Raw genomic sequence first — 22,682 nt, 5'->3', positions numbered from 1 at the left:
AAAAACCAGTGTGCCCAGTTGTTGGGAAGTTCTGCATTGAGTTAAATGAGCAACCCCCAAGAATATGGTACATTTCTCTCTCCTCCCTAAGAATCACCAGTGTTGATGATCCAAAAATCACTAGTCCCTCAAAATACACCATGTAAAAGGACCTGCGGTCATATGTCTTATGAAATGGCTATATATTCTATCTTTTACCACATTTTGTAAAATCATAGTACTATATTTATATATTAAAGGTAATGCAAAGTCCACTTTACAAAAAACTCATTTAACATTGATTTGTTTATTCCTGTACTTATTTGATCAGAAAATCATTCTTCTACACCTTTTAACATCTGGGGATATGGTTTTTGGAAACTGTTCTTTAACTTTTCTGAAAGATGACTAATCAGTCTCAGCTTGCTTATCCTCAGGGTCAGAGATTACTACCTCCATCCATGTAATTCATTCCATTTGGGACAGTCTAATTTATAATCCCATTTTAACCGAAATTTGTCACTCTTTATCTTAAACTAGAGAGTTTTGCTGTTAGAGTTAGAGATCACATCTATTCATTCCTTCAAACGACTTAGCAATCCAGGTATGAACTAAACTCTCTAAAAAGTCCATAGTACTGATACATGATTTTGTACATGTTATTTTTTTCCATCTGAATATTCATCCTTCTATAGAAACCACTCCTCTACAATCTCTACAGTCACACTTACCCGATCAATAGTAACTTCCTTTACAGACCACTACCCTAGACAAAATCCAGATGCTGCATGTCTCTGGAGTCCTATATAAATCACTTTAATTAAGCACCCATCATCATTGTACTGCACTAACACTGTAATATACCTACCTCTCCCACAGAGTCAACATCCAAAAAGTATTTACTACTCAACTTTGCATGGGATGGAAGAGGCACATGAATTTCTACATAACCAATAACTGTGATGACTCCAACTGAGCTCATGCATTACATAATTGTTTTTAGCATCCTCAGAACAATGCTCTAAGAAGCCATTACCAATCCACAGCTATCACCTCTCCCACTATCTCCAAATTCATCCCGGCTTTAGAATTTAGCACAGAATTCAACATGTAGGTTCTCAATGAGTATTTGTTAAATGGATGAATAAATCTTATCAGAAGTATAAGCAATGGTTCACATTTTTAGTTAGGCTTCTAAATTTTTATAAGTTGGCCTTAAATTTACCTTCCTATAAACCAACCGTCAAAGATGAGGGAAGCATAATCTTCACTATTTGCAATCACAACTATCTTTACATCATATTCTTGACTGACAATAACAACTCTCTGATGACCACTCCTTATCAAAAGCCCAGGTATAAAAAACAATAACCAACATAATGACTGGAAAAATATATATTCCATGTATTCTTCCGATCGTCTACATTTTATCATTTAAAATTATACCAACAGAAGGATTCTTAGTTAAACCTCATTATTTTGTGACCCACTGCAGAACTGCCTTTTCTCACTACTTCTTTGTAGCTTGCACTGAAGAACATAAGTAAAAAATGGACTTACGGAATTTTGGGAAGCTGTCTGAGACCTGTCCACTATATCACAAAGTATTCCCCTTCTAAGAACTCATGCAAAGCAACTTCTCTTAGGTTTTTGTCTCATGAAAGCAAATCAATTCAGGAGAAACACATTCTTTATCTTATGTAAAGTATAAATCTTGTAATGGACCAAAGTTTATTCTTTGTTTTTGCTGCAAGGATTCTTAGAGACAATTTTTTTTTCTTATTTCAAGAACTATATGGGACCATACATTTCCCTTCCATTGTTTCTTTATCCAATTTTTATTATCTGTATGGTAACTGTGCCCCAAAATTACCTCAGATCCCTAGTGAAATGAAACAAGAAAGGAAAAAGGAAGAAAATTAATAATAACTACCACCACATTGGGGTGCCTACTCTAATCCTTATAATGCTCAAGTACTTTTGTCTCTCATCCTTGAACACAGAAAGTATTATCAACTCTGTTTTATGGATGATAACTGAAGTAGAGAGGGTTTAAATAAATTATTTAAGCTCACAAAGCTAATCTGTATCATGCCAGGGTTTAATCTCAGGTTTGATTGACTACAGAGCCATATTATTTCTCTTTTATCAAATTTAAAACTATGCTATATGCTTCAAAAAGGAAAAGAATCCTGGCATTGTACAGTATCTTCTGTTTCTAATAGTACTTGAGAAACTTTTAAGTTTTAATTTATTTAAGCAAAAGAAAACAAATCACTTGGCACTAATTTCATACATTATTTTCAAAATAATTAACAAATTCAACATATAATCATTCCCAAATGAGAACTAGAAAATCACACCAAAACATAAAGTCTAAATAGCAGACATAAATAAAATATTTTTATTTACAATAAAGCTAATGAAAAATGATTTGGGCCAAAAGGAAAGAATTAGACAAATTATTCCAAGTAGTATCATACATAATTTGAAATATTTCTGGTACATCTAAAAACCAAATTAAAAAATAGTTTTGAGGGGGCATGGAAATATAATAATTCAAAAATAATCAAAAGATAGGAAATGTAATCTAAACTAGACTCACCTGCTCAAGTCACTTTTTCCATGGTGATGATAGTGGTCAGGATGGCTGAGGTGGTAATGCTCCTGTCCACTCCACCTCTGGGGTGGCCTTTTCCAAAATCCTTCCTGAGACTGCCGAACATTTCTGTCTGACCGGTCAAAGCGGTTCATATTGTCACACTCCACTAGACAGATTCAAAAGCAAAACACAATAAACATGTACACACTCTGTAAAAGTTAACTACTTATAGCTTGATAATTAAATGCTGCTGAGAATATAAAAATGACATGCTAAAAATACCAGCCATTTATATTAGCTAATCACAAAATCAAAATTCCCATAAGAAAAGTAACCGGGTTTTTTTTGGTGAAAACTGAACTTTACAGCATTCAAATTGAAGTAAATTAAAAACTTTCATATCACAGGCACCTAAGTAACAATGGTCCCAGTGTTTTAAAACAAGCAAATTATCCTTGTTATCAACATTATACATTTTAAACACCAGTAATCAGCTTTTAGTGTTTTCGTCATTATCACTAGCTGGTTCTGAATACAGAATGAAAATAATTAGAAAAAGTAGAAGATTTTAAGTCTAGTAGAGAACTCCTTCCCAAAAATAAATGCCACAATTAGCTTTTACTGATTTCAAGAAGCACACATTAAATTTTCATCACAAACAAATAGTATTTTTAAAATTAAGCTCACAGTTTAGAAAGTAAGAAGCTCCAATCTGTCTACAGTAAAGCTTGTTCAAAAAGTCTAAAATGTCACTGAAAACAAAGCCAGTACTTTGCAGCAACAAATAGTACACTCCCTGAAATCCAAATGCCACAAAAACACGAAAAGAATCTCCTTGAAACACCCCAAGCTTCCCTTTCACTTACCCAAACACTTTTTTCCTCACATATCTGAGCACTCACTAAGAGAGTTACTTTGTACAAGGGAGACATTGTGTCGCCCCGCTGCCTACTCAGACATAGTTGCATACAAGGCACTGACAAACAGGCCTTCCTTCCTGCTCAACTCCCAGCCCTCCCTGTGGGAAGCAAGCCCAGTTTACCCTGTGACTCCATCTTCGCTCAGTGGTTACATAGCTACTGAGTTAGGACTGTTACTAAAAATACAACTAAACACTAACTCAAGCCAGGAACAGAAAAGGTTTCTCTAGTTTGAGAATTATTACATGAGAAAGTTCAAATCCAGAATGCTTTGAATTCCTTGGTAAGGAAGCTGTAGAAATCAACGTAATCCCCAATTTAATTATTTAAATGATTATTTTCACTTAATCTAAAACTTGAATTTGAAATATGGAAAGTATTTCATTATAGTACACCAGATAAAAACAAACTTTCCCACTCCAAAAAAGTAAAGTGCAGATATTCAATTCTTATATACACTAACTATAACATATTTCTTCTAAATGCATAATAATTTTATACAACTTTTTAAAACTTTTAAATTTTGTTTATAACCATTACAGAAATCAATTTTGGGGAAAAAACTATACATTTTATAGTTTAAAAAATTTTAAAGGAAAAATTTTTTAAAGACTTACATTTGAAATTATTTCAGTTTCTTGTCATTTTATTGAGTTAAACTACAATCTATTTTTTATCTGTTTTTTTTAAAGTTCATTTATAGAAAACCTGTTAGGACAAATAAAGCATGGTGACCATTATAATGAAAAAAATAAGGACCAGAAGATGAAATCAGAAAAGAAAAATTTTAAAATACTCTAAAAAGGCTTAAAACTGATTTTAGTTAACATTTGTATCGTACACAAAGACTCAGTTAAGCTCATCAAGTATTTTCACATGGCATTAAAATATCTATATAGCTAGAGATAATCTGTATCTAGTTTCATTTGAATTCATATTTAAGGCAAGTAAAATTCCACTCACTCCCTAAACAAGAAATTCTGTCATAAGAATCTGATATATAATTGGGATATCATCAACACAGTGCATGTAGAGTAACAAGAAGCAAATGAACCAGGCAAATAGGCCAGGAGATGGGATTATATACAGTGGAAATTAGTGCATAAAATTGATATGCCATGTTTGTTTTTACTAAAGAGATTGTTGATACTACACACACGATACATATTAAAGCATCCATTAAACATATGTTTATATACCTTAAAATGTTATTAAGAAGGTAATGCGAAGTAACATTAGTGGTGGTTTCTTAGATAAGATTGGAGGTTCTCTGACAGAAAATGGAAAGCAAACAAAATTACAAGATGGAGATAAATCAAAACCATTTCCATAGCTAATAATGGAACAGGACAGAGAAGACTAAGAAAGGAAATAAATCCAAAATAAATCTGAACATGAAATACCATAGGGCATGATGAGGCAAACCAAAACATACCCTGGTTTGAAAACTTTTAACCCAATATGTTGATCACAGCTCTCTATACACCAGATTTTGCCCTAACTATGCATTTAGGCCTAGAAAATAAAGAAAGGCCCCATGAAGGAGATTTCCAGGTCTAAAAGTATAAAGCAGCAGATTTTAGTTCTATTACTCTGAGTAGGAGACAGAGATCATATCAGGACCCTTATTCTCTGGAGAGGAAACAGGATCTACTATATATAGCTAACTGAAAGGTATAGTACATGGGATACCTAGATCTACCACTCATCACACTCTTTTCTTCTGATTTGATAAAGGATCAAAATATAACACCAAAAGTAACCTAGATTATTTTTCTGACTATTTAAAGTCATAGGAAGGTAAATGGATGAGACAGACATTATTTCCACCTGTGAATAACAACTGGCTACAAAGAAGGCAGGAAGAAATTACACATTACAAAGACTAGAAAGAACGTGCTCTGCAGGAGGTTTTACAATCTGATCAGAAAAACTTTGAACTAAAATTTGGTTTGAAAGAAGAAAAGCTCATATAAAAAAAAAAAAATCATGAACCTTGTTATTACTAAACACAATCAGCACTTAAAAAGGAAGATACATTTCCAGAAGAACATACAGTAACTGGAAAGTGATCAAGGACAATACTATAGAGCTCATATGACTATATCTCAATAAAAAACAAAAATGTTGTATTGGATGGAGCACTGGGTGTGGTGCATAAACAATGAACGCTGGAACACTGAAAAGAAATAAAATAAAATGAAAAAAAAATTTTTAAGGGCAAAAATATGACCTTAGGAAATATAACACAGAGTAAATACAATTTAATAGGAATCATAACTTGGCGGTGTGGGATTCAGGAAGTAATCAGAAAGATCTTTCTTTTTTTAAGATTTCATTTATTTATTTGAGAGAGAGAGAGCACAAGTGAGCGGGGGTGGGGGGAGAGGGGTTAGGGGATGGCAGAGGAAGAGGGAGAAACTGATGGACCCAGGATCATGACCTAAGTCAAAGGTAGATGCTGAACCGACTATGCCATCCAGGGGCCTCAGAAGACATTTTTCAACAGAGAAAAGTTTAAAAACACAAGTAGTAGATGAAATAGCACATGTGACAAGGTATACACTATGGAAACCTCATAAACCTGGGGATTAAATGATAAATATGCTGAATGCAAGGCTTTAAGCTGTAGGCAATGAGTGCCCATTAGATGTTCTGGAGCAAGAGAATAAAGCCATATAATTATGTGTTTGATGCAATCTGAACATTCGTTTGAGGGACACTTCAGAATAAAAAAGGAACAAATACCAAATATTCAGTAGTCTGCCAAAAGAAATTCGGAACCAAAACTGCTTCCTTAAGGGATTCCCTGACAAAGGTAACAGAAAAAATGTAAGAGAATTAAAACAATTTTTTGTCTTTCAGATCCTTCCTAATCACAACTAAAAACCAAAGTCCTTTCTCATTTTATTCATCTTCCCTCATTCTACAATCCTCGATTCTGCTCTGCCCCATCTCTTCCTTGACCTGTTTCCCTACCCTGAAGCTGGCCAGAAACTCAAAGACTCACTATCTCTTAAAGCTAAACTTCCGTCAGAAGAAAGAAAACCCCGTAAGATTGATTTTTAAGACCTGGTCTCATTCTAAGCTGAGAATCATGGCTGCATGTTTTCTAAGATCTAAATAAGATTATGAGAAATTTGCAAAGGAATTTAGAATACTTTCAGGAATTGATAATCCAGGATCCCTAATACCTATTAGTTTATATATAAGAGGGAACCCCAGGTGCAAAAGATGAAATGGAAAAGGCACACTGTGAAAATTTTGAAGGTGATATAACTAAAGAAACGTGATTGATTGTATAGGAAAGGAATAATTTTTCTTGACCCTTGTAGGGTCAGAAAGTTAAACTGACAAGACAGATTAACAGAAGGAAAGCATAAAAACTTATTTAATATGGTATGTGACACGGGAACCTTCACAAGGAAATAAAGACCCAAAGAAACAGACCTGTGTGTTTTTATGCTAGGTTTGATACAAAGTGGAGGAATATGACAGGATAAAGAGTATGAGGTAACTATAGTAAACTGAGGGAAACTTAGCAAGCCCTATTTTTTTAGGTTTCTTCTTTGGAGTCTCTTTGTCTTGGAATTAAGAATGTGCCTTTCCTTTGGGTATAGGGAAGGTACCTCTCACATGAGGGTTTTGTGACCTATTTCAGAGAAGGAGGGTGAGGTGGAGAGAAAGTCAAAGTGACTTTCTTGTTTCTGTACTTTTCTCAAACTCCTTAAGCTTAAACTATTCAATATGCCAAAGTGCCATATATTGGAGTAGTATCAACTGAATTTCCATCCATTGCAGGGGAAACTAGAAGATGTTAGAAAAGGGCTTTCAGAGGCTGTCAACAAAGTCTTCTCTATGAATGCAGACTGAGCTCTGATTCAGTTCTGTAAGCAAAGAAAGGTTAAATCCACTGCAGACTTCGAAAGTAGACTAACACCTTTTGAAAGCATACAGGTGACTCCAAAGGCTACATATTTTAGACTTACGTTCTGCTTTCTTCACTGTTCTGTTAGCTCAAAACAGTCAAAACCTGTTTGCCTTCTCTGAGGAAAATCTACGATATATGTGAGATGTTATACCTCATGGGTTCCCTACTACTTTTCACAAGTCCCCAACGAAGACCTCCAAGACTTTAAATTTCCTTATTCTTCTAATTTGATCCAACATGAGGATAACTTCTGGCTGTCCTCTAAAGATGAGACAGGCTTTAATACCAATTCCTATAGCTCACAAAGGGTTTAAAGTTTCCAAAGAGAAGTTAAAATCTGTCAAAGTAAAATGCATTATCTAGGATGTGATTTATTCCAAGGAAGTACATCTCTCAACCCTCACTTACCAGCCCTTAAAACCTCACATGAAATCTCTTCAATCATCTCATTCTCCCCATAACTATTAATGGCTTATGTTTTCCCTGTGTTCTACATTTTCCTGTATTTTTCTTTATTTTTCCACTTGACCTTCCAGGCCACTAATTTGGATTTCAACAGTAGCTATGCTTTCTGTCATCTACTCAACTATTCTGGTAGAAAATCTTTTATAGCTCCAGAAAGCACTGTGCTGCAACTGTATTTCTTTAAGTGCTTTCGTTATTGCTTCCTTGGGCCAGTCTAATCCTGGGAGTTCTATTATTTTCCCTATTCTTCTTCCTGGATGTTGGCTGTGATTTTTCTTTCTCAGTTGACTAGAACTCAGCTCTGAGCATCCTAGGTGACAGCAGAACCACGAGAAGGTGCTACAGTCTCAAACCCTGTGGTAGAGTAGATATTGTTCTCAGCTCTTCACTATCTCCTTTAGTAGAATTATAGATTCAGTGTCTTCTGCCACAGAGTTCCTCACCGTGAACAGAATACACTTCCCAGTCCCACTGGTATTAGGCTTGGCCATATAACTTGCTTTGGCCAACAGAATGTGGGCAGAAGTAACAGTGTGTTGATTCTAAGTCAAGACTCTAAGTGAAGACCCTAAGATATGCATGTCTCTCTGTCCAGCCTGTTGTCCTTCTCCATCTGCCATGAGACAAACCTGATCCAGGTAATCCTGGTCTCAAAATGAAGAAGTAAGGAGTAGACCTGAACTCAATCCCATAGCCTGAATGGGCCCAGCTAATCTATAGATCCATGAATAAGGAAAATAAATGTATATTTTGAAAGCCACTGAGATTCTGAGATTGTTACAGAGCACCCTGGCAGTATGGGTCAAGGGGAGTGACAAATGTGAGCTTCTAGTACCCTCAGTAGCACCAGAACAAATATCTGCCCTCTCCAAAATATCCCTGCATTTTTCTAGCATCATGTATAAAACTTCACCAGCTTCTTTGGTTCATCTCTCCCTGGGAGGCCTGCGAGACCAGGCAAATGCAGAACTTCTGGAACCACTCCTCCTTCCAGAGAATTCCCATTTCAACCTTTGCCCCAGGGGCTTTTTTAGGCTGGTCTCTAATTCTAGATCAGTCCTTAAGATAGAAAATGCTATAAATATTAAGTCAGTGAAGACAAGAGTACCTAGGGCCCTCTTGCATATGGATTGTCTAAATCCTTACCCCAGCAGTTACTAGGATCCAGAAAGAAAGACAGATTGGGTTTGGGAGTAAAAAAAAAAAAAAAAAAAAAGGCGGGGGGGAATGATTTATTTAGAAAGTCACCATTTTCCCAGAAATAATCTTTTTAAAATTTTCAGAATTGACCTTTTAAAAATATTTATCCTTAGTAACACTTATTTATCATAAGTTAAAACTTAATGAATTTTACCACTATTTCACAAGTCAAGTGATATCTCTCTTTCTCTGAATGTGTTTCTTCTTAGAATCAAAATGAAACAAAGGGAAGAAAAGTTGGATATGTACACAGGAGCAAAAAGGACAAATCCTACCTACTACTTACTTTATAATAGAGATATACAATTTCACTGGATCATACAGACATATCTAAGACCAACAAAATCAAGGTTTGAAACATTTAAATAAGTTTGTAAATGAATCTAATTAATATCCCTAAGGCTGATTCTCAGTCTGAAAGACTTCCTTCATTGAGATTAGGAAGTTTGTAAGTAACAAATATTAAATTGGCCCTAGACAAGCAGCTCAACTATATATGCCTCTGGAGTTTGAATATCATCATCACTTACCATTTTCAAGAGGTGCATCCTCAGGCAGATCCACATCAAGCATAAGGTCATCGTCCTCAAGGTCACATGATTCAAGATTATTCAGAATATCCTGTGAATAAAAGCAGTAAAAAATGCTATAATCTACCTTAAAAAATGGATGTAATCATTAGTTTTGAAAATATCACTCTATGATAGACTGAATTCACTCAATGTTTATGTTGTAAAAATAAATTTTTAAGATAAAAACTTTTTAATAAAAAAGATTCAGTTTACTTGTTAAACTATTCACAATATTCTTCTCCTACTCTTTCTCCCACAAAGAAATTTTTTTAATTCATTTTTAAAAACTTGCACAATACTCACTGCACGATATTGTTCTAAGTACTTTACAAATATTAATTCACTTATTCTAAGTACTTTACAAATATTAATTCACTTAACCTTCAAAATAACCCTATTTAACCCTGATTTAATGACTATTACAATTACTAGAAATTAATGTACAGAGAGCCAAAATAGGATGCAAACACATAAGGTCTACCTCCTGAGTCCATGCTTAAACCAATCTCCTTGATAACATGAACAATCAAAGATGGTAAAGAATCTCCCAAAATTTATTCACATTTGGTGTGAGAGGTTGTGTTTTATTATACATAGGGATTGGACCATTCATGTAAAATAACAAAAGTATTTAACTACATAATTATTTCATTTTCTTTCTTGTGTCAAACCCACCTACTCTTACCTTCAGCACCACTACTACCCTGGTTTGGTTTGCCTTAATTTGTTTTTTCTATAAAAGACAAATATTTGGAGCACCTGGGTGGCTCAGTCATTAAGCATCTGCCTTTGGCTCAGGTCATGATCCCTGCATATCGGGCTCTCTGCTCTGAGGGAAGCCGGCTTCTCCCTCTCCCACTCCCCCTACTTGTGGCCCCGCTATCTCTGTGTCTCTCTCTGTCAAAGAAATAAATAAATACAATCTTTTAAAAAATAAAAAATAAAAGACAAATAGTACTGGACTAGTGGACTAGTTAAACTGGTATAAGCAGCCACTCTGGGGTTCTATTTGCAATCTTACCGACTCTCACCTATCCTGAGAAGAGTAATGTTTTGCTTTCAAAGACTCTTATTCTGAAGTCTAATTAGCAAAATAAAAACTAAGTTTAAAGTCAGGAACTCAGTTTGACTTGTGGTCTACCAGCTGATACTTCTAATCTAAGAACTAATTCAACTACAAGAACTTTCATTAATATATATAAATGAAAAGACACAGAAATCCATAAATTTTTAAACAATTTAGAGATTATGAATTTGAAAAACTCTTATAGAGTGTTCAGTTATCTTTAGCACAAACATTTTACATGCAACTATTTCAAAGTGTTGATTTAATTAGGATAATCCCTTTAGTTAGTAAATAAATGTGTTTGTGCTAAAAAAAAATAATAATGAAAATATATTTATAGACAAGGAAAGATGTCAATTGGGTAGAAAAACAGACGGTTGTTTCTAATCTTTTGCTCTGACAAATGTTTTGACGAATCTCTGTAAGTCATAAGTAAATTAAAATAAATGAGTCTAACTGTCTATTAAGTTTATGATATTATGCTTAGAGAGAAACTATTGCAAGTGAGGAAAATTTTTCAAACTATTTTCAGTAGTTATATTATGGATGGTAGTACTGGCATCATTATTCTGGTTGTGCATACATGGATATAAATGAAAACAATTATATTAATGTTTGTTGAAAAGTGGATTCTCAAATTAGGTAAAAGAAAAAAAGGATGTAAAAAACAATAAAATTAAATTAAAAACCTATGTTCCTGAATGTAAGTGCAAAGTACTGGTATGAACACAAAATGTTTTTAATTTTAAATGAAAAAATACATTTTTTCCACTGAAAAGACCTAAATATTAAATTAAAAAAAAATAGGTCTGTAAAACAGCATGTACAGAATTATCCATTTTATGGGGGAAAAAAAGAAAACATTGTATAATATGCAAAGAAAAAAGTTGAAAGGAAGCCAAAACATAGGTTATGGAGTTTTTCTTTTATTTTGTTTTCGTTAGAGTACTTGCATTTTCTCATTTTCTGCATTAAGCACTGACTTATGTAGTTTTACTTAAAAAATCTTATCTCCTATAAAAACATTTGGCTGTCTGTGTACATGTATATATGTGTGAAACAAAATAATGTTGGGTGCCCCAAGCCAGCTCTGATAAATAAGGATGCAGCAAAGTATCAAAGGCAATAGAGAACATCGTTTTCTAGGTCCAGAGCAGGCTTTGGCTTGCTGAGACACACCTATCAGTAAAAGCACTGCCACACTACCAAAAAGATGTTCAACTTTTAATAACTAGCTAAACCCTATATTTGTTTTGTGTGGTTTTCTGTAGGTTTCATTTTATAATGAAAGTGTTAAAAAATTAATCTTACAGAAGGAAAATGAGTCTGTTCCAATGAATGTAAAAGTAACAGAATAATTATATCACTCTGAGAAGGTACTAAGAAAGCACAATGGAAAAAGGAAGGAAAACCATCCATATTTATGCCTCAACTTAACACTCACCAATAAATCACTGCATATGATGTTTCATAAATTTATCTAGACACATGAGAAGATGATGTGTAGTATGGGGGCAGGGAAAAGAATTGTATATGTACAATATGACTTTATCTTTAATGCTGAAAAATACATCAGGATGGTGATAAGCCAAAGGATTATTATAATTTTCCATTATGTGATATAATATGGATTTATGCTCTTTATATTCTTTATTTTTCTGTAGTAAGCTTTTATAATATCCAAAACTTAATGTTGGAAAAAGTCTACCTTTCTTGACATCAGCAGAGAAGTTCAAACCACATAAACCTAGCCTGAGTATGGGAACCCATCAACCTGGTACATCCCTTAACCGCAGTAAAAACCAGAGCTACCTGCCTCTCTTAACTTCACTCAAACTATTCTTGTCCACTTTGGGTACCTGCTCTGCTCTCCCCAGAAAGCATCATTACTTGAGTAATAAATTGTTTCATACCCTCTTAGTATACAGTATTCTCATCTGAACAAATTTGTGGGGAGGGAATTTGACGCTGTCCCTCCATGTGGCAACTGAAAGACATACCCTCAATAACTCAACACATATAAAAACCAGAATGTAGAAGGCACAAGATATACCCACGTCTTGGTCTTTGTCAAGAGTGTATCTAAACTATGATATTGCTGCCTTGGCATCCATTTTGTGTGGCCAAGGGACCTGTCCAGACCTTGAACTGAAACTAGCCCCTCCCATGAGTTCATGCCCCTAGGTAATAACCCCAGCATCACAAGAAAATGTAAATTCCTGATAGGATTTCCCCAACAGCCCTTGTGAGCTGTAATTACCCTGCCTCCCAGTGCCTTCCTCTTGCGCACCCCTTAAATAAACTCACTTGGCGTTATCAAAACCCTATTCTTTTCGGTTTGTACTGACCAATCCAGAATTAGTTCAGGAATCCCAAAGCACTCTAGTCATCAATCCTAATAAAGTCACATACTGCAGGACTTGTGACTTTTCTTACCTGCACTTTTATGGCCCCTCCAGGCATGCCAAATACTTCCTTCAGAACCTATTAGTAATAAACTTCTCTATTGCAATTTCCTTTGTTCTCTTTTACTGAAGTAGGGTTCACCATCCAACACTCCAGGGCTCTACTTTACAAATGGTAATTGAACAAGGTTGCAACAGCCTTCCAAGGGTACTTGTCTTCCCAGAAACAGTTTCTTTACAGTATGGTAATGGCTCAACTACCATGAAAGCAGGATGGATGGATATCTAAGTCTTGGAATGTCAGAGAAAACCTAAAACAAAATCAAGTCAGAGAAAATCTAAAGAATAAACAAATATGGTCTCTAGAACATGGAAGAGGAAAATACCTTCTACATAAACAGTATGCTAAGGGCAAGGAATCAAAAAGCATAATCTACTCTAAGTGCAAGTATAAAAAAATAAATTTATTTTTAAAAGACAAAAAGTAAATACTTAGACTTTGCAGGCCCACAGACAAAATCAGTATACTACATAGGTACTTACAGAATCATTTAAAGTATAATCACCTAAAATGTAAAAAAAACCTTTTTCAGGCTGTGAAAAAACAAGGTGGTTCGCCAGATGTGGCTGGCTTATATGACAGAGTTTGCTGACCTGCTCAATGCAGATAATTGCAAGTAGTTTGTTAATACTTGTTATGGACTATTTGTATTTTCCCAAAGTTCTTATACTGAAGCCCTAGCCCACAATATGAGTCTATGTGGAGGTAGGGTCTCCAGGGGTAATTTGTTCTAGTCAGAGTCAGAATAGTGGGAACCCTATGATGGGATTAATGTCCTTATAAAGAAGAGAAAGAAATCGGAGCACACACTCTTTCTCTCCCACCATGTGAGTATATAGTAAAAAGGTGGCTATCTGGAAGCAAGGAAAGGGGTCTGTCTTCATCAGGGAATGAATCTGCCAACACGTTGATCTTGGACTTCCAGCCTCCAAAACTGAAATAAATGTCTGCTGTTTAAGCCACTCAGTCTACAGTGTTTTGTTATAGTAGCCCTAGGTGACTAAGACAACACTCAGAGAAGTAGATCTATATCATGAACAACTATTTAGGTCATATTAAGGCGTCTAGACTTTATGTCAATGAAAGAGGTATGACTGATAAGTTTTCACAAGTGGTAAATTGAAATTTACATTAAAGAAATATTCTGGTTGCTGTGTTCAAAATGAATTTAAATAGGAAATAAAAAGCAGTTTGTGGCTATTGCAGAATCCATGTGACATGATGGTGGCCTGGCATTAATCAGTGTCAGTGAGAATGAAGGATAAGCAGTTACAAAACATACTGAGGAGTCAGGATCTATAAAACAAAATCTCACTGAGCAGTAAGGAAGGAGCCACAAATAACTCCTTGGTTCCTGGCTTGAGAAACGCATGGATAATTCCTATTCACTGAAATAAAGTATAAAAAAAAAGAAAACCAAAACCCGTAAGAGCTAAAAGAATTAATACCTAATTTTAGAACCTGGTAATTTTGATATGCTTGCTGCATCTTTGGAAGACATGTTCAGCAGGGGACAATATATGTGAGATGGGCAAGAGATTTGAGGTGTGGGTCTCAGCACCTCAGAGATGACATACAAAGCCGAATAAGGAGTTGAAGACTGGATTCTAAAATCTGTCTTAAACAATGTTCCCTTATTCATCTTTATAGGAGATCTATGCTTCTCAGAGTTATATCAGAGATATTACTGAGACCTTTCAGTAAGGAAGCAGGCAAAAGAGAGGAAGTAAAAAAAAAAATTTTTTTTTGATCTATTGTAATTTTTCTCTACCAGCTTAGAAATCTGTCATCTACACAGGTAAGAATTATTATAGAAAGGAAAAAAAAAAAAAAAAAACATGCAGCATGGAGACTGGTTAACGTGGGAAAGAGTTTCTGTTCCATATTTGTTATGCCAGGATCCCCTAACTGGCGAGCCAGGACTTCTTGACAGCCAACATCCACATGTACCTGTTTAAGTTGGGAGATCATCTAATAAGACCATTAGCTGGGAGTATGACAAAAAAAACCTTAAATCTGTATATTCTGGCTCCCAGAGGTTTCCCACAAGCCTCATTGGAATTAAAACTCTGAATACATATTAGCAGAATCATCATAGAATTTCCTTGGCCTCTGAGAATACTTTTCCATTCAAATACAGCAAGCTGGTAGGCCAGTTCTTTCTTCCATGCATCCCTCTTTCACTAATAAATTGAAGAAAACCTTCACGTTTCTGACAAATGAATAGCACTATCTATTTTAATTATCATGCAGTAAAATTATTTTTTTCTTATTGTACAGTTTATGAATTTTAAAATACATATTATTTTGTGTAAGCACCAATACACTTAGGACAAAAATAGTCTCTTCACCTGAAAAAAATCTTCCTTGTACTATCCAGCTATAGTTACACCCACCACCCACTCATATCCCCAACAATGATCCATTCTCCAACACTACAGCTTCGTCTTTTAAGAATGTCATATAAATGGAATCAGAGTTTGCAACCCTTTTAGACTGGCTTCCTACACTCAACAGAATACCTTTAAGATTCACCTAAGTCGAGGCACCTGGGTTTCTCAGTCAGTTAAGTGTCTATTATTTGGCTTAGGTCATAATCCCAGAGTCCTGGGATTGAGTCCCGCACTCAGTTCCTTGCTTGGCGGAGAACCTACTTTTCCCTCTGCCTCCTGCTCCCCCTGGTTGTACTTCACCTCCCTCTCTCTCTATCTCTCTGTCTCTCTCTCTGACAAATAAATAAATAAAATCTTTTAAAAAAAAAAGAAAAAAGAATCACCTAAGTCACTGAATATATCAATAATTCATTACTTTTTATTGTTGAGTGGTATTCCTTTGCATGGATGTACCAGTTTGTGTATCCATGTACTCACTGACGGACATTTTTGGCGTTTTCCAGTTTCTAGCTGTTATAAATAAAACTATGACAAACATTCATGCACAGGTTTTTGTGTGAATATAAACTTCCATGCCCAGGAGTAGTGGGACTGCTGGGTGACACAGTAAATATGTTTAAATTCTTAAGAAACTTCTAAGCCATTTCTGAGTTGCTGTATGGTTCTGCACTCTAGTTGTCAGTGAGACTGGCCTTTTCCATATGCCCCTCTACAGCCTGACTGCAAATCTGAAGAGAGTAGATCTCGTTCCCAAATTAGAACCTCAGTACCTGTTTCCAAAAAGCTCAGCGAAGACCTTATTCCAAAAAATTGTGTTTCTCTGTTCTAACCTGTCTGGGGTTACCTGAGTGACTGACACAAAATGCATGTGTTTGTTTTCCCTAGTTTGGAATTCACACAGTGTAGAAAAGTAATGGGCATTGCTCAAAACCACTGGGAGACAGACAATCCACAATCATCCTGGAACAAAATATTACAGTTGACAAACATAAATGAATAGTGAAGCCACAAAAAAAAAAGTCCACAGTAGGATGCATTCTCAGTAAAGGCGTAAGAGCACCCAAAGCTTTCAACTCTACATGATCTCTAGGCTCAGAAAAAGTAGTAAGTGAAGGTTAAGGCAGAGTTGTAAATCATCAAGCTATGCACTGAAGGAGTACCCAAAAAAGGAGCCAAAATGCAAAGATGAAAAGATAACAAGTTTTTTTTTTATTTTGACTTTGAGAATTTTTTACTCTCCTGCTTTGAATTCTTCCTTCTTTCTCTGTCACCCTCCCTTCTTCTTTCCCTCCTTCCCTTCTCTCTTACTCTCACTCTCCTTCTCTCCTCCTTTTGTCTCTTTTGTTTATTTTGGCATTTAAGGAAATCCCTGCCTAAAACACAGCTAAAGTAATACAAATTTCTCAGACTAAACATGATGAGCAAAAAGACTTTACAAAAATAGTTTTAAAAAATTACTTAAAAAGCAAACACCTAGAGCCTACAAGCAAGTAACAAAACAAACCCTAAGGAGAGTGCAGAATATGATTTCCAGTATTGCCACATTAAAATATTCAAAATGTCTATTTTTCAATAAAAACTTAGGGTCATGCAAAGAAAGTATCATCCAGTTACAGAAAAAGAAAAAGTAATAACAGAAATGATCCCTGATGAAGCTCAAACATTGAACTTTGTCTACTGACAGCCTTTAAAACAACTGTCTTTGATATATTCAAAGAACTCAAGAAAACCATAAGCAAAGAATATTTAAACAAGTACAGAACATGGGTAAAGAAGGAATATAAAAAACAAACAAACAAATTCTGCAGTTAAAGTATGACAAATGAAAAATTCACTAAAACTCCTGAGTATACATCCACAATAACTGAAAGCAGGATCTCAAAGAGATATATACACACCCACATTCACTGCAGTATTAGTTATAAGTCAAGAGGTGGAAACAATCCAAATGTCCATCAAAAGATGAATGGGTAAATGTGGTATATACATATAATGCATTATTATTCTCCTTTAAAAAGAAGAAAAGCTTATGACATGCAACAACACAGATGAACCTTGAGGACACTTTGCTAAGTGACATAGGCCAGTCACAAAATGACAATACTGCATGATTCCACATATATGAAGTATCTAGAATAGTCAAACTCATAGACACAGAAAGTAAAATAGTGGTTATTAGGGACTGGGAGGAGAGGGAAAAGGAGAGCTGGTTGTTCACTGAATACAGAGGTTCAATTATGCAAGATAAAAAAGTTCTAAAGATCTGTTCTACAACAATAGTTAATGCTACTGAACTATTCTTTAAAATAGCTGAAATGGTAAATTTTATGTAATTTTTTACAATTAAAAATTAAGAAAGAAAAAACAATTAAGAGTTAACACTTAAGAATTAAGAAATGATATAGTTGTGAACCCACATTTTCACCTACCTACTTGATGCCAGTATTGTGATAAGCGTTTCAAATACATTATCTTGATTTGGTCCTCATGAAAAAAAAAAAAATCACAAGACTTTCAATAGCAGATTTGAACAAAGAGAAGAAAGAATCAACAAATCTGAAGATTTGTCCATTGCAATTATTCAGGCTACATAGAAGAAAGAAAAACAATAAAATAAATAAAATTTATTTTATAAACAAAAGGCCTGACCAGAACCACGATTAGATACCACTTCATACCAGTCAGAATGGCTAAAATTAACAAGTCAGAAAACAACAGATGTTGGCCAGGATGCAGAGAAATGGGAACCTTCTTACACTTAGGTGGGAATGCAAACTGGTGTAGACACTCTAGAAAATAGTATGGAGGTTCCTCAAAAACTTAAAAACAGAACTACCCTACAACCCAGCAATTGCACTAACAGGTATTTATCCAAAGGATACAAACACAGTGACTTGAAGGAGCACATATACCCCAATGTTTATAGCAACAATGTCCACAACAGTCAAAATATATAAAGAGCCCAGATTGACAGATGAATGGATAAAGATGATGTGGTAAATATGTATAATAATATATATATATACACATATAATAAATATTTTATATATATATATATATTACTCAGCCATCAAAAAGAATGAAGTCTTGCCATTTGCAATGATGGAGATGGAACTAGAGGTTATTATGCTAAGCAAAATTAAGTCAGAGAAAGAAAAATACTGTATGATTTAACTTATATGTGGAACTTAAGAAACAAAACAGATAAAGGGGAAGGGAAGGAAAAATAAAATAAGATAAAAACAGACAGGGAGGCAAACCATAAGAGACTCTTAACATAGGAAACAAACCGAGGCTTGCTGGAGGAGAGGTAGGTAGAAGGATGCAATAACTGGCTGATGGGCATTAAGGAAGGCACTTGATAGAATAAGCACTGGGTGTTATATGCAACTGATAATGAATCACTAAATTCCACCCCTGAAATAATACCCTATATGTTAACTTAACTGAATTGAAATAAAAAAATTTGTTAAAAGCCTGAGAGATTTCTGAAGATACTGTCAAGGTATTCCAACATATGCATGATTAAAAACTTCAGAAAAAGAATGAAAAACAGGGACGCCTGGGTGGCTCAGTTGGTCAAGCAGCTGCCTTCGGCTCAGGTCATGATCCCAGCGTCCTGGGATCGAGTCCCACATTGGGCTCCTTGCTCAGCAGGAGCCTGCTCCTCCCTCTGCCTGCCTCTCTGTCTGCATGTGCTCGTTAGCTCTCTCTCCCTCTATCCCTGACAAATAAATAAATAAAATCTTAAAAAAAAAAAAAAAAAAGAATGAAAAACAGGCAGAAAGAATATCTGAAAAAATAATAGACAAAAATTTCTCAAATTTGAAAAAAGATAAGGATTTACACATTGAAGAAACAAACTGAATTACAAGAAGAATAAATGCAGACAGCATACCAATTTGAATTATATTCAAATTGTCAAAAGCCAAAGAAAAGATGTAAAGCACCAAGAGAAAAGCAAGGCACTGTATGCTAGGGATCCACAGTAAGATGAAAAGCCAAGTTCTCATCACAAAGCATGGAGGCCAGAAGCCTATGGGATTACCTGTTTAAATTAAAGCACTAAAAGAACACTCAACCAAGAATTCTCTATCCAGGAAAACTACCCTTCAAAAATAAAGGAGAAATTAAGAGATTACCAAATAAAAACAAAACCAAAAAACTGAGATTGTAACTAGTGAACTTGCCTTATAAAAAATTCTAAGGGGATTCATTCAGACACAAATACATAAAAAAAAGAATTATATGTTAATGTGTGCACAATGTATGAAGATGTAATTCATGACAATAACATGAAAAAAAGGAAAAAATTGTATAGAAACAGAGTTTTTGTATACAACTGAAGCTAAGTTTGTATCAATCCAAACTATGTTGTAAATTCAGGATTTTCATTGTAATTCCTAGGTAACCAAAAAAATATTTTAGATATAAACATTTGAAAAATTAGACAAGAATCAGAATGGTATATTGCAAAAAAATCAATTAAATTCAAAAAAGCAGCAAGTGAAGAAATAAGAAAAAGTGTAAGACATGCACAAAAAATAGCAAAATGAGATAATGAAATCATTCCTTATCAAATCATATCCTTATCTGTGACTACTATAAATGGAAATAGGTTAAATATCACAAATGGCAGAGTGGTTTAAAAAAAAAATCAAACTATATAGTAACCTTAGACTCACACTGCATCCAAAGACACATATAAGTTAAAAGTAAACATGCAAACAGGAACCAGAAGATAGCTGGGTGGCCACACTAGTAGCAGACAAAATACTTTAAGTCAAAAATTATTATAAGAAACAACAAAGGATATTATATATTGATAACAGGTGAATTAACCAAGAAGATATAACAATTATAGACATGTGCATACCAATCAACAGAGCAAAATATATGCAGCAAAGACTGACAAATTTGAAGGAAGAAATAAAGAGAGGTCTACAATAATACCTGGAAATGTCAATACTATGCTTTCAATAATGAACAGATTATCTGGATAGAAGATTGTTATGGAAATAGAGAACTTGAACAATACTATAAACCAATTGGACCTGGAAGATAAGTATACATATAGGTACAAACACAGATACATGATATTTAAGTATATACAACACATAATATAGATTTATATTTATAAATATTATATTACATAAATATATAATTGCATAATATATAAACATAAATATATGATCACATTTATATTACACATTATGTGTTATATATAAAAATACAAACATATATGTACACATATACACACAAAATAAAAAAATTTACCCCACAAAAGCAGCACGCACATTTCTCTTATGTGCCTGGGGCATATTCTCCAAGATATAACATGTTATTCACAAAATAATCCTCAACAATAAACTGAAATCACAAGAAAATCTTCTTGGTCCAAATGTAATGAAATTACAAATCATAACAGAAAAGACCTGGAAAATTCACATATATGGAAACTGAACAATGCATTTTTAAAGAACTTTGCAATAGTTTTATATTTTTAATAAAAATATGGAATGCTTCACAAATTTGCATGTCATCCTTGCCTGCGAGCTATGTTGATCTTGCCCAAATTGTTTCAATTTTAGTATATGTGCTGCTGAAGCTAGAACTGAACAACATATTCTTAATCAACTGATCAAAGAAAAACCACAGGAAAAATCAGAAAATACTTAGAGAAAAATCAGAGCAAAAATACAACATACCAGAACTTATAAAATGGAGCAAAAACCGTATTCAGGGTGAAATTTTTTGCAGCAAATGCCTATCTTAAAAAGAGAAGAAAAATCTAGAACCCAATAATCTAACTACAGCTTATGGAACCAGAAAAATAACAGAAAACTAAACCTCAAAGTTAACAGAGGAAAATAAAATAAAGATCATGCAGAAAAAAAAATACAACAGAAAACAGAAAAACTAATGAAACCAAAAGCTGGTGATATATTTATCACAAATATGACAAACCATTAACTATACTGACAAAGAAAAAAAGAAAGATAAAACTATAAAAATAACTAAAATCAGAAGCAAAAATGGGGACATTACTACCAATGTTACTAAAACAAAAAGGATTTTAAGAGAGTATTATGAAAAATCTGAGCAACAGTACACAAATTAGACAATTAAGATAGATGGACAAATTTGTAGATGCATAGAAATTACCAAAATGACTCAAGGAAAAAAATAGAAAATCTGGACAAACTTAAAACAAGAGACATGATCAGTAATCCACAAACTTCCCCCCACAACAACAACAACAACAACAAACTCTACCATATAAGATGGCTTAACTGGTGAATTCTGCCAAAAATTTAAAGAATTAACATCATTCCTTTCCAAACTCTTCAAAAAAATACAACACTTCCTAACTCATTCTATGAACCCAAAATTACCCTGATACAAATGCCAAACACTACAAGAAAAGAAAACTACAAACCAATATCCTTTTGATATGGATATAAAGATATAATATACTAATAAATTCAACCAATCAGCATAATAAAAAGATTATACAACTGGGAGTTATCCCAGGAATACAAAGATAATTCCACATGTAAAAATCAATGTAATATACTGCATTTATAGAAGGAAAGAAAATAACCACATCACCTCAATTAATGCAGAAATAGCATTCAACAGAATTCATCTTTTCATAACAAAAATATTCAGAAAAGTAGAAATATAGAGGAACTTTCTCAACATGATAAAGGACCTTTATAAAAAACCGACACCTAATACTCGCTAGAAAAAGACTGAAAGTTTATTTCCCTAAAATCAGAAGCAAAACAAGGATGTACACTTTCACCATTGCTATTCAACAATGTACTGGAGGTTCTAGCCAGACAATTAAACAAGAAAATTAAATAAAGAAGCATTTGAATTGGTAAAGAAGTAAACTATTTTTTTTTTCACAGATAACATGATTTTACTTTTTCAATACTGTTTTGACATTTGGGGCACCATAGGATGATACATATACATATGTATCATCCCAAAGAATCCACAAAAGAACTACTGGAGCTAATAATAAACTCAGGAAAGTAGCAAGGTTAAAATATAAACACTGAAAATTCAGTTACTTTTTT

At 34.1% G+C, this 22,682-nt stretch overlaps 1 protein-coding gene and 1 non-coding gene across 13 annotated transcripts in view; both read right to left on the bottom strand.

Annotated features, from left to right (window-relative positions):
* The window catches only part of CCSER2 (coiled-coil serine rich protein 2), a 189,201-nt gene that overhangs the window by 93,932 nt on the left and 72,587 nt on the right, over positions 1–22,682 (bottom strand). For 8 of the 12 annotated variants that reach the window (XR_004278991.1, XM_032314147.1, XM_032314144.1 and 5 more), the window contains 2 exons: positions 9,628–9,718; positions 2,585–2,747 (listed from right to left, as the gene is read on the bottom strand). Coding sequence is in view for 10 of the 12 variants with exons in the window: in XM_032314147.1 (XP_032170038.1) it covers positions 2,585–2,747; positions 9,628–9,718 (254 nt within the window). In the remaining 2 variants the exon portion in view is untranslated. Of the gene's footprint in view, positions 1–2,584; positions 2,748–3,268; positions 3,375–3,447; positions 3,579–9,627; positions 9,719–18,023; positions 18,079–22,682 lie in introns of those variants that run through there. The other 4 variants (XM_032314153.1, XR_004278992.1, XM_032314154.1 and 1 more) reach the window with 4 other exon arrangements.
* Positions 21,103–21,209, bottom strand: LOC116573801. Its single transcript, XR_004279010.1, has one exon. It is a non-coding gene; the product is annotated as a U6 spliceosomal RNA (small nuclear RNA).

This window comes from Mustela erminea, chromosome 14 (genome assembly GCF_009829155.1).
Source record: "Mustela erminea isolate mMusErm1 chromosome 14, mMusErm1.Pri, whole genome shotgun sequence".
Taxonomy (NCBI): domain Eukaryota; kingdom Metazoa; phylum Chordata; class Mammalia; order Carnivora; family Mustelidae; genus Mustela; species Mustela erminea.
This window is presented reverse-complemented; position numbering and strand designations above follow the sequence as displayed.